General features: G+C 40.0%; 1 protein-coding gene across 13 annotated transcripts in view; it reads right to left on the bottom strand.

Annotated features, from left to right (window-relative positions):
- The window catches only part of ROBO2 (roundabout guidance receptor 2), a 1,013,596-nt gene that overhangs the window by 15,034 nt on the left and 985,029 nt on the right, over positions 1-13,533 (bottom strand). For 9 of the 13 annotated variants that reach the window (XM_030962464.1, XM_030962445.1, XM_030962519.1 and 6 more), the window contains 2 exons: positions 8,241-8,423; positions 3,203-3,373 (listed from right to left, as the gene is read on the bottom strand). In XM_030962464.1, the coding sequence (XP_030818324.1) occupies positions 3,203-3,373; positions 8,241-8,423 (354 nt within the window). The remainder of the gene's footprint in view (positions 1-3,202; positions 3,374-8,240; positions 8,424-13,533) is intronic. The other 4 variants (XM_030962511.1, XM_030962555.1, XM_030962501.1 and 1 more) reach the window with 1 other exon arrangement.

The raw sequence follows: 13,533 nt of genomic DNA, 5'->3' as shown, positions 1-13,533 counted from the left end.
GGATTGTGATTGAGGAGCTGTAGGACATCAGAGTGCCTGATAAGGGGGAGATGGATATTCAATCTGGGATTACTCCAGCCCTTCTTTAGAAGGCAGACCACTGGCTAAATGATTCAGGCAGCAGTCAAGGTTTGGCACAGTTTCTCATTATTAACTGGAAAAAGCACCAAGTTAAAGAACCTTTAAGGACACACCTTTCTACCTGTGTCAGTGATTTCTTCTCAAAGGAGAGATAATTACTGTGACATTTAATAAGCCCCTGAAACACCTTATACCATCAGAAGGTAAGTATTTTCTCAACATTAAAAATTATTTTTAATACACAATAGGAAGTTAGTAGCAAGGCATGGTAACATAAGTCTTATGTTCCAGTTCTCCTTTTCAAACCCTAAGCATATTTCCCTTCTGCCTCCTCTTTGATTTTTTTTTTTTGCATATCATGCTCAGTTAAGGAAGGCCTTTTAAGTTCAATCACACAGTTACTGTGCTGCAAACTACATGACAGATTCCACTGTTTTGCTATTCATTGTTGCTAGGAAAACAAATTATTCCTTGAGCACTAATACTAAAACCCCTCAGGTTTTTGTTTGGGTTTTTTTTTTTCCATTTTTGTTTTCGTTTTATGGTGGACTGTGAGCTCAGAATGAAAGTTTTGACCATCTGAGGGATTCATAACATATTCTTCCTCTGTGGATTTGCTGTTGTCTCCATAGTCTTTCAGGATGTGGAAGTGAAAAAACAAGTTGTACAGCAAGACAACCATCTAGAGTCAGTCTCTAGAGGCTTCTGACCTGCAGCTGAAGGAAATGAAGAAGCAGGGTTTTAGGGGATTTGTGTGGATTGCTGTCAAAACTAAGCATGAAGTTGAGCCCTCAAATGCTTACACAGTCTGAGATGTGCGTGCTATGTGTTAAATATTACAGTTTCTTAGGTCTTTTGCACTGTCCCACATGGTTACAGTTAACAAGGAGGAAGCACTCAGGATGTGTATGGGAATGGGCAGAGAAAGCTGGAGCTTTCTTAGTCAATGAAAATTGAAAATGACAGACATCCGGTATGTGATGAGACTTAAACACAGGATACCAGGACTCATCCAACTTGGGAATTTGAAAACAACTGGCAAACCAAGTATATTCTCACAAGACAAATCCAAGAGGAAGCAGTTATAAGGGAATGAATTGGAGACATCAGAAAAAACAGAGAAAATGTATAGTGATGCTTTTCACAGAATTCAGGATGGCCCAGGGCTGAATGGACTGGCCTGGATTAGGGCTTGGAATTGCTGGATCTATCCAAGGTTCTCCTCCTTCCTCTTTCTAGCTATAGCTTAAGCATAGTGATATTGTCTGTCTTTGTAAAGTTCATTGCAATATTCCCCAGAAAGCACCCAGTTGCCATTTTTAATTTCTGTGAACCAGAGATTCCTAAATTCAGTTGTTTACATACATGCAGGTGGCAGCAGCAACTTCTACCTTCCTTAATTGACAAATGGTCTTTTGCAAATTTAACTATGACTCAGACTTGACATTACACTTTAATGACTCATATTCAGTAGGAGTTGAAGTGGAAAACTGTACCATTTGTGTTTGTTTGTTTGTTCCTGTGTTAATACTGGATGGGAACTGTTCCTCTATTGCTCCAGGACATTATAAATTTTTGCAACATATAGCAAGAATTTTAACTAAGTTTATAAAAGAAAAATATTAATCTAATGGCATCCGAAAGCTGTTATGGTTATTGCCCATGTCTGAGAGGTTGAAGGAAATAGTACATCATTGGTGTTCTGATTTAAATATATGAAAGAAACTCCAGTAAGATTAGTATTTTATTAAGGATAAATATAAAGTAATAGGAGTTTCCTCTTTTAAAATGAATCTTAAAATTGGATATCTTTCGCTAATTTAAAACAATGGCAAATTTTATGATGGAGTCACTCTCTGAGGAGCCCCACTTCCACCTGTCTCATGACCTGAACTGGATCCCCATTAATTTTCTGATATCCACACTATTGTAAAATGCTTCTGTAGCAATAGTATTCAGAAGCAGAAGGATTAGTGTCCACCATACTAAATGAACTACAAACTCACATGTACACAGAATTTGTGGCCTAAGATGCTCACAGTTCAGGGTGACCGGATATGGCACTCAGAAGGGTTAACAAAACGTGTACAGCAAGAGTATGGCCACCACTACAAGTGACATCCATAACTTTGCAGTTACTGTTCTCATAGGCACATCTATTCAAGGGATCTGTGTAATAGAGAGGCCTCTGTAATATATCCACAAGGGGAGGGAATTGATGTTTAAAGGAACTTGGATCCATAGAAGCAGAATCTAAGCTACTTTAAGCTGTTTCCACAAATAATATCACAGGGAGAATGAGCCATAGAGCAGGAGATGTAACAACAATCCCTTCGGTGAACACTCTGATCATTTCAACACCTACAGGTGCAAGACCAGGGATCAGAAGAAATGAGGGGGAGGTAACCAGCTGGCCACCTTCCTATCCAGTCTTACTCGAAAACTAAGTTGTGTCTTTTGCCAGACTCAAGAAGGGTAGACAAAGAAAATGGAAGAAAGAGCTGATCTTAATTATTAGAAGAGCAGAACAGACATGTCTGAAATTTCCAGATGGGAAGTACTTGTAAGAGAGAAGTGGAGATGTAAAAGGGAGGGAGACACAGTCACTGAGGTCAGTGGATGTCAGGACTGGAGCAGCACGGACAAGAGGTGAGGCAGAATCATGGGAAAACATGGCACATGTTTCTGTAGCTATTGGGTGTCTGTCAAAACCAGCACAAACCAAACAAGTCCTGTGGGAGCCGCTCTCCGCTTCTCCTCAAGAATTCATGACATACAACTACTGCTAGTGGTGGCTACTTTCATAAGATGTAAAATTACAGGTCGTTTTTCAATGTCAACTCATGTGCAAGGCAGTCATTTTGGGGTAAGATTTATATTGAGATCGGAGAAACCCTAAGAGATGATGACACGTCCCGAGTAGAAATGGGGAATGGCTCCTCCAACCCTCACCCAAGCCCTGCACTGCCAGAGCTCCAACACTGCTCACACGGCAACCTGGGGACCCCAACTCCACCAAAGCAGCAATTGATATTGCTGAATTGATATTCCTGGAAAGATGGCTGTGCCTTGTCCTGCTGTGCACAGCTGCCTGTTGCAGGTTTCCCTGCCCAGCACTCACCGTCCGTGATTCCCTCGCGGCGATGAGGCAGAGGAGGCTGCTCCAAACGCCCGCCCTTGTGTTTCTTCGTGGGCCTCTGCCTCTGACCCTGACTGACAGCTGCACTCGTGTTGCTGTCAGTAGAAAAAGGACTGCCTGGCCGAGGTCTCTGAGAGGAAGAATATGCTTTGCCTAAAGAAGAAAAAAAAAATAGGGAAACCAGAAGAAAAAACGTTATTGCCTTGAAATTTATTGTTCTATTAATGTCTGCTCCAAAACATTAAGTCAGGTCTAATTCTCAGAGGCAGGCAAGTGTCCCCCAAGGTACCCACTGATAACAACTGCTTTGAGACACACCACAACAAGTGAAGGAGGGAAACTTGGCATTCTTTTGTCTTTAACTTCTATAATTACAATTATTCCAATCTGTTGCGATAAAACTACTGTATGCCATGTAACTCCTACCTGCTCTGTGTGCTGAACAGATGTGTCATAACAACTCCTCAGCCTTGGACAGGGAAGGAAAACAGTTCTGCAATCATATCAAATTTATCTCCTCCTGCCTTCCACTTTCATGTTTTCTGAGCCAGATTCTCATTTTAGGGGCTCCCATATGCACTGTATATCTGGAGTAACTCCAGTGAGATAAGCATAACTGATTTTGCAAGCTATGTAGCTTTGTAGCACTGTATACTTCAGGGCTCTCTTTTCTCAAGAAATAAAAATGGGGGTATATTTAAATGCTAACATTTCCCAGTTAATTTTCAGTACTTTTATTTGTTAAAAATATCTATTGTGACCACAGATTTATTTATATATCATTTTATATCTCATATATATAGATATATGCGTGTGTGTATATACACATATATATATATACACTATTCAAGCTATATGATTTTTCTTAAAGAAATATCTTTGATGCTGTTCTATGGAGCAGATGATTAAAAGCCTCAGAATTTAAAGAGCACAGTTCTTTTACTACATTCACTTCCTCTTATACTGATATTTTTATTCTTAACTAGACTTAATATTTAATGATAACTGATGAAAACTAAAAATCACCATCTTTGATTTTCTATTGTTCATGGGTGTGTCGTTCCTGGAAAATTTTGGAGATGCTAACATCTTAATTCATTTAGAATTGGTAATTAAATTTCTTACATATTTTAATGCTATCTGCAGTGGAAAATGCATAAGCCAGTCCAAAATTCTGCTCTTGCAGTGCTCTTGTGGACCCAAATGGTGTAAGAGATGATAGAAAGTGGCAAAACGGGTGATTTCTATTTTTCTGGTCAAGTGGGCCCATGATAGGAAGGAGGTCTTTTTATCTCTGGTTAGCTTAGACCATGGTGTACCCTGCAGTGGGTTATGTTTTCTAGTAAAACCTTCCAACAGATGTGCTTACTTACAGCATGCTGTCACATACAACCTGATCTAAAAAACCTAACTTGGAGTAATATGCAGCTCAGCATCCTACTTGAAACATTCTCAGTGCCAAGAGGGCAAAGTGAAAAAGTAGTCACAATCTCTCTAACATGCTGTTTCACATTAATACATACATGTTAGGATAATATTTGACTATTTGACTCCAGAGATTTTGTGACTGTCTCAGGCTTGATCTTCTACCTTCTGACTGTTGTGCACCCTGAGGAGGGCACTGCTCTCAGGCAGGCTTGTCCCCAGCTGCCCATCTGTGCCACCTATCAGAGGTCACCACGTTTCAAGCATTTCAAGCCCCCATCTGGACATTTCTAAACCCTCCCAAAAAAAAAAAAAGAAAGGCAAAAAAAAAAAAAGCCCAATTGAATTTATATAGTCTGAAAACAATGCCTTTGCTAACCTAGCTCATTTTAACTGAAATTGGGTTACAGAACCCCCGCCCAAGCAGCTAATTCTGGAGCTGGGAGAAAGCAAGGAATAAGCATTTGGGAACATCAACCTCTATAGCTGGCACAGCTGCAGCCAGACAAAGACAAGTGATCAAGCCCTTTTTTCACAGATAAGGATAACACAGCAGATGAACACAGACGAAATATTAAGATTTCATTTAAAAATTAAAAAAAGACTCCTAATGCAAAGAAATTCAGATGTGAGCCTGAAATTCCATCCCAGCTCACAGCACGCTGCACAGATGTTTTGCAAAAATAAACTCACTTCATGCAAATGCAACTAGTGAGTGCAGGACACAGATTCTTCACACTTACTCTTTTGACTAAAGAAATGTGATTATTCATTCAGAATGCTGGTTTTAAAAAGAAATAGACACCAAACATTCTCTTTTATCCCCTCACGAAAATGAGGTAAAATAAATAGCACTGACCTAAATCATACATGGGGCAAACACAAACGATGTGCAGACTCCCATAGCACATTTTTCAATGCACTTAATAACTTATTAGAGCATCTTGTATTTGTGTGCAGCCCTGCCAGTAAGAACTGCTGAGCAGTGTCAGACTTTCTGCAGCAGATTTAGTGTGTTTAAGTGGAGACAAGGATGAATCCACTAATTCTTGATTTAATTTCCCAAGGGTGTTAGAAAGGAAAGCTGTTTTAACTTCATGGCAAATCATGATGGCTTCTGGAAACTGGAATCAAAGTGTCTGGCAGGAGAGACACATTGCATCTGGATTCACCAGTGCCTCTCATGCTTGGCAATCAAACATTCCCACGTGAGGCTCTCAAGCTGGACACCTCCTTCAGCATCTACTGCTGAGAGTATTTCACAGCTGTTCTAAATGGGTGGAAATGACTGTCCAGACTGCAGAGGAATAAAGAGTCGGGACCTGCAGGCTCCCTTCAGGGCAATGAGCAGGATAACCCTGCTGCTTCTGCACTGCCAGGCACTGTGCTGCACTCTGGGGGGCTGCAGGGCTGGAACAGGGGTGTCTGACCCAGCCCCCTGCCCTGGGAGGTGACACATCCTGATGGCACTGGGGGGCTGCAGGGCTGGAACAGGGGTGTCTGACCCAGCCACCCTGCCCTGGGAGGTGACACATCCTGATGGCACTGGGGGGGGGCTGACAGGGGTTGGGGGCGCGGCCCGCCCTGGGGGACACTAGCACTGGGGGCTGCAGGGCTGGAACAGGGGTGTCTGACCCAGCCACCCTGCCCTGAGAGGTGACACATCCTGATGGCACCACAGGGAGCAGGGGCAGGTTTTTTTTGCTCACTGCAAAAAAACCATTTGCTGAGGTTTCTGTGAGGAAAAGGAGGGAGGGCTGTTTGCTTATGTGTGGGTTTCTATTTTATTTCCATTTTGCCTGCTGGATCATTAAGAGAGTAAGAGGGTAATAATCATAAAGTCTCTACCACAACCACTGGATCCCTTTTTGTACCCTGTGTTCTAATGGCCTGTGAGGATTTACACACATACTCACTTTAAGTGCATTTCTGACCTAATCAAGCTAGGAAAATACAACTGACAAGGGGCTCTCAGCCTTTCATTGTAGTTTCCATTCACATAGCTACAATAAAAAAACCCTATTTATTTTAAAGTGTGTCATATTTGTTCTGTGTTTGTGTGTCCATTTACTTCTGTTATGAATGTGTTTGTGGTGGAAACTGCACTTCTCAAAGGTTTGATACAAGTGACAGTAATTTTGGTGAATCTTTACATTAATTTTTACTGGAGCAAACACCATCAAAAAAAAGGCTGGAAAAGATCTACTCCTTTCACTCAGAACCTGGGAGGCTCTTCAAGGAAAACAGTGTATTTTAAGTTATAGTTTGGCCAGATGTGTCCATACTAGATAAGTTAAAGTCTACATGAGTTTATGAGTTTTCTTGTTTTGGTTTGCTTCCTTTTTTTTATTAAGTGATAAGACAGATTTACTCAATTTTCCATTAATAGATGGAAGCAACTAAGGGCTTCAGCTATGGTGAAATAATCTTTTAAGGATGATTATGTCTGACCAAAGCCAGTGGTAAAAATTCCAGTGATTTGAGAAAAGTTGGATTTTAGGACTTTGCCATCAACTCTTTCCTTTATTCCTAATGTTCCTAAAAGGCAGTCCTTGCCATGAAGTTATTGCATGCTGAAAGCCTACAGTTTTCAGCCCCAGCATGTGAGACTTTCTCTTAAATGAACACATTTTACTGAAGGAGAGACTTCATACCAGACTAATAGTCTAAAAAATTTAAATGATAAGAATATTATGGGACCTGTCATCCAGAATTAGCTGAGGAAGCATAACAAAAAATATGACCCACGTTCATACTCTGCTAGATTAGATTTGTGGATTTAAATAATTAGTTGTTGCTATTTTCACAAGACTAAGGAAATGCAAATGTATCCTTTTCTTATCAGAATAAAGATAATATTTCTTTATATTTTTAAATAGAAATAAAACATATGGAGCTTTAAAAATAACTAAAATAATTTACTTTTCATAAATTAATTTCAGAAGATTGGCTATTTTCAAATGAAATATCCACTTTACCTGTGTTACATTTTACTTGGCAGATTCAGTTGGCATAACCAAAATTAAATGTTACCAAAATATATTAACTTATTAAATTAAGGATTTTTAAAATCAGCTATTAAGTAAACTTTAAACAGTTTGTATTGTCAACAATCAAAGCACACCAATTCACCCCATGCTCAGAAACATTTCATAGAAAAACACACTTTTGCAGGATGAAATGCAACAGAAGAGCAGGGATGGAGGCAACAGTTTAAACGTGGTGTTCATCACTGGAAACGTGAATGATTGTGAGGAGATTTTTCAGAAAATGAAATCATCAGAGGTTGCAAGGCAGAATTAGTAATTTCTTCACTGAAATATTAAATAAGCATATGTCAGTAAATCTAGAGCAGAGTCAGCACTGAGGGGAACTGCAGCAGACCAAAGGTGCAGATTAAAAGCTTGTGCTATTCACTACTTCAAATCACTAAAAATGAAACACAATGCAAGGTTTGATTTAAAATATACCCAAAGAAGTATCTCCATCCACCTTATCCCATGCATGTTAGACAAGTGTGAGACACAGATTCACTGAGAGAAGGATAGGCAGAGTCACCCTCCATGCAGAAAGCATCACCTTGGAGTCTACAAACCTGTTCTCGTCAGGCTGGTTCCATGCAGCCTAAACCCAGCTTTATCTGCTGCTGCAACCAGTGCTTGTGCAAAAGTGCCGCTGGTAAAGATGGAGTCATCTGAGGAGCTACCTACACTAGATCTATGGCTAGAAAAGTTACGGTCCTCATCAGACGCAGAACCCCATCCATTTACCATTGAACCTAAAAACAAATGTAGGGCGCCAGTGAGTGGTGCACATCTCATAGTCTTTGTTCATCTAAAGCTTAAAGACCCACTTAATATGTTCTTTCTCAACAGGATACCCAAAATTCATTTGACAGAGCTTGGTAGAGAAGAGCAATTTTAATTAAAAATTAATCTAAATTAAAATTAATCTAGAGCTTAAAGACCCACTTATTGTGTCCCTTCACAACACAAACCCCAAAGTTTATCTGCCAGAGTTTGGTACAACAAAGCACTATCAGAGATAGGTGGGATCTCATTCCTAGCTTGCTCCACGTAGCTTTGCTCCTGTAAACAAAATAAGACATATTCTCTACAAATTCAAAGGCTCCAGAGTAAATCTTTTTCAAAATCAATGTTTTCCCTGTGATTGAATTGAATGTGCCTAGTTTTGTTACTTTGTTTTACTTGACTTGTTACAAATCAGGATCTAGTTTGATATTTGCCAAACCAAGTCTTAATTTTGGACTGCATATATGTAAGTCTCAGTAGATATGGCTAAAGTCAGACCTGGGCTTCAAGGGCTATTCTGAACAAGACCGGCCACATGGAATTTTATCAATCAAAACCTTAAAATAAATGAGCCGTTGTAACAGCCTGAAAATAGCTGATCTAAAGTAGTTCACTCTACTGGATTAAAGTTGCTTTTTTTTAAAGGTTAGAAATAATTAAGATTCAAGAGCAGAGCAAATATATGCTCAGATTTAACAGTGAGTCAGTTGCTAGACCAGTGTTGGCCCCATGGTACCTTCTAACTATGGATCACCACCACTGCAGGAGAGGAAAGTGATAACAACATTATAAAAATGTAGTCAGAAAACCAGATACCAGAAAAACCACATGAAAGAAATGTAGAAATCTTAACATAAGTAAAAGAGCAAAATAGAGAAGGAAAGATAAATCTTATTTGCTCTTCGCTTGTATTTTTTTTATTTGTTCTGAGGCACCAATCAAGCATCAATCAGCTACCCATCAATTTCAAAAGCTATTGCTTGGTTCAATTGTTTTTTTTCAAAGTACTGTAATTCTGTTTCTTTCAGGGTTTCAGATGGAGATGGTGGCATTCTGTACTTCTGAAATGTCCCAGGGTCATTCTGCACTGTGCAGTGGAGCAGAAGGCAAAGGGAAGAGCCAGCAGCAAGAGCTCTGCTCCAGGAACAGGGCAGCCCTGTGAAATGAGCCACCAAACCCAGGTGAGGCGCAGAGCCACCAGAGTGCTTTTGGGACCTGAGCTGCTGCATGGCATTGCATGATGCTGTTGCCCTGAGATACTAAAGGCACCACACCCATCTCAAAATACCTGAAATGCGCTTTTTAGCTACAGCTATATGTTGGAAAAAAAAAAGCCCAGTGAACCTGTGAGAATCTGCAGAGAACTGGTTTTCAAAGACACGAAGACATGTGTCGAGGAATGCATCATGGCCCTGACTTTACTCAGCTAGCAGAGCTGAATTTCTCTAAATGCACATAAAATGTGTAGCAGTACAGTCTTTTTTACAGTACAGTACAGCCTTTTTTCAATCCATGTCCAAGAAAGCATTGCTGTGTTTAAAATTGTTAAGTAGTAAATCAATAACGACCTGCTTATTAGTTAATTGATAGGCTAATTAACTAATGGTGGTGTCAAATATTAAAAATGTCCTGCAAAAATAGGTCATGAGTGCAATTAATGAATCCTGGAATTCAGTAGCATGCTGCACCACAAAGCCCAAGAACAGTGGATTATTTTGTGATGCTGCAGTGACCAAACCTTTTAATGTCAGAGAAGTGGCAGGCTATAATAACAAAAACCAGTGCACTCCTCAGATACAAGAAAAGAAACCAAAGAGGTCTGTGGAGGTCTGACAGGCAGGAAGTGTGTTAAGTGCAACAGAGAGTGACAGAGTTTGATTCTGCTTGCCAAAAGCACACATAAAATTGTTATTTTCCAAGCAGACTCGACCTGATGCAGACAGATGTGAGGGAGCACAGATAACAGCAAGGGAAGGCTAAAACTGAATTTCCTCTGAGAAGACATTTTCTCAACTAACAGTCAAAGAGCAATAGGACATCATAGAGAATGGAGAGCAAAGACACTTAGCAACAGTTATTGATGATGTATGAAAAGAGATACTACAGATAAAACACCTAATGGAGATGTAAGAAAATGAAATGCTATAACTGAGGACATTTTCAAACAATCACTTATAGATGAATTCCACAAAATACATGAGCACAAGCTGAAACATAAAAATGTAACCAGAGCTACACATATCCAAGGATGATGCTTAGACACTAAAAATTTAACGTGTGCCATTAATTTCAGGGCCCAAGAGTTTTGTGTTAGATATTTTATTGTCTATGTAGAGACATATAAAACCATATACAGAGCACTTTTTGTTTTCAGTGCCATGGTCTGTGACACTATGGATATTTTAAAAGAACTTTTAATTTCTATTTGCTCACATTGCTTTGGCCATTTGCTAACCACAGCTGTTACCCAACATACAGTGCACATGGTAATTTGGGTGTGATAATTTCAAGGTATGTGTAGTAGCTGTTTTTCATTTGCTTTGTTAATTGATCCAAAAAAAATATCTTGTTTTAGGTATGAAATATACTGAAAATTGGCAAAAGGCCATTTTGTGTGAATACAGCTATTGTTCTACACACTCATAGACATACCAGTTTTTCTAAAATTACCTGCATTTTTATTATCAGACGGCCAGTTTTCTAGGCTAACCCTGTAAAAAAGCCCTGTTCCCCAACTCCTCCACATTCCCATGGACAGAAAGTGTTAGTAAAGCTGGGAATAGTGTGCTCTGGCTATGGGTCACTCCCCCTTCCCCTCTCCTCCAGCAGTTGTTCTAGGAGAGACCTGTCAGGCTGGAAACATAGCTCTGTTCTTGCAGGGACATGAGTTTCATTGAGATGTTATGATCCCAGCTGGAGTTCTGCATCCATTTCTGGGGTCCCTGGCACAAGGCAGACATGGACCTGTTCAAGTGTGCCCAGAGAGGAGCCACAACAATGATTAGAGTGTTGGAACCCTTCTTCTGTGAGGACAGGCTGGGACAACTGGGATTGTTCTCTGCAGCCTGGAGAAGACAGGGCTCCGGGCAGATCTTCCTGCAGCATTTCAATACATAAAGTGGGGTCATTACAAAGGCAGAAAGGGGCTCTCTGATAAGGCCTGCAGTGATAGGACAAGAAGCAACATTTTCAAACTGAGAGAAGGTTTAGATTATATGTAAGGAAGAAATTCTTTACCATGAGGGTGATAAAGTACTGGAACAGGTTGCCCAAAGAAGCTGTGGATGTCCCAATCCTGGAAGTGTTCATGGGGCTCTGAGCAACCTGGTCTAGTAGAAAGTGTCCCTGTCAATGGTAGGGGGTTAGAACAAGATGACCTCTTAAAGTCCCTCCTAGTCCAAACCATTCTATGTTACTTCTGGCTGCTGGAAGCAACTTTTTTTATAGAAACTTCTTCTAACTGCTGAAGTCAGCAAAACACCCTGAGACACTTTCAGCACCCACAGCTGTGTGTGACCAGGGAGCTCAAGGCGAAACCTCTACATTATTTCTCCTGATTCCTGAGCTATTCAGTTTCCCTGCATAAACAATTTCTTTTCCGCAGCCAAACCTGCAGCAGTAAATCCCATCTTGCTCTGACCTGCAGAGGTGTAGACATTGCCCAGAAGGCATGGGAGTGCTGGAGCCCAGCCTGGGCACCTCAGGCCACCACACAGCTGTGTTAACACAGCACACGTGGCAACTGCTTGTTTAAAGGCATCCACTGGCCTCCTGCTTTCCAAATCAGATGCACATTTGTTTTTCTCTGAATAAAGGCAGAATAAGAGATGCTGACGTTCCTTTCAGATCAACTGTGCATTTTGAAATGGGATGAAACAGGCTTTTAGTGTCTCCTTTACATGCAGCTCACTATGTGTTTTCCAAGAGTACATTTGAGTTTTTACGCTTTCTGGCAACTGTAAATTTTACTCTTGCTGACAGCAGCAGTAAATGCTTTATGCAGAACAAAATCAGCTCTGTGAAAAGTTGAACTCTGTTTTCTTGCTCCATAAAGTATCTCTTGGTGCTAATGCAAACAGAAAGCTTCTTTGCTCTCAGGGAAAGGTGAGGAGAACAGAGGTGCCAGCTTCCAGTAGACTGCATGCTACTGCTTTTAGCGGCATTTTGCTGGCAATAAAAATGCCTTTTTTTTTTGTAAAATGTACTGTTGCTTTACTTAAAAATAATAATAAAAAAAGTCTAATGCACCTGTGAAATAAAAGCTGCTAACAACAAACCTGGCACTTTTGAGAATTCCATTAGATACTTTTCTGCATCTACCAGCCTCTATGTGCTTACTTCCTGTGTTTTCCTTTTACAACACCATCCAGCACATATTAATGCTAAGCCCCTGCTTCTCTGCAGTTTTTTTAATGGAACAGGGATAGACTGCTTGGGTTTCTGAAGTGTGGATGACAAGCTTGGGGACTGATGCTACTTCAGCTGAAATCAGTTACAGAATTCTTTCAGCCTTTGTACAGGAGATATTATCTTCTCTTGGATATGTCTGACCACTGTCATAATTACACAGCAAGAATGCCCACTGATTTTGGTGGAAGTGATGGAATAGAAGGGACAATAGTCATTGTACCATCAAAATAAGGAAGAATAATAGAAGTATTTGAATGCAGAATCTAAATATGATCACACTTCCAAAAACTAGACTTTGTTTTTTACTTTCCTCCACCATAAATGCCCACATATTTAAATGTATACACTTGGAATAAGCCTCTAGGTTTTAAATGTTTTATTTTTGGGCAGAAAGCACTAAAAAAAAGGAGCAAAAACCACACGTAGATATTCAGCACTTCACAGGTCCAATGATAATTAATGACATTCATAAACATCTAATGAAAAATGAATTTATGTCACTTAGCCAAATTTATTTCTGTTTGCATTCCATCCTTTTAGATTTTTTTTTGTTTCCATATTGCTGAAAGGCACAAAAAATCTCAAATTTATTCAAGCTGTTTGAAAAGAAATGCGCAAAGAACATTAAGTAGTTGCTCAAATGTTGCTGAGCAGTAAAATACTATG

This window comes from Camarhynchus parvulus, chromosome 1, assembly GCF_901933205.1.
Source record: "Camarhynchus parvulus chromosome 1, STF_HiC, whole genome shotgun sequence".
NCBI lineage: Eukaryota > Metazoa > Chordata > Aves > Passeriformes > Thraupidae > Camarhynchus > Camarhynchus parvulus.
The sequence above is the reverse complement of the archived record's forward strand: the minus strand, read 5'-3'. Positions and strand labels throughout refer to the sequence as shown.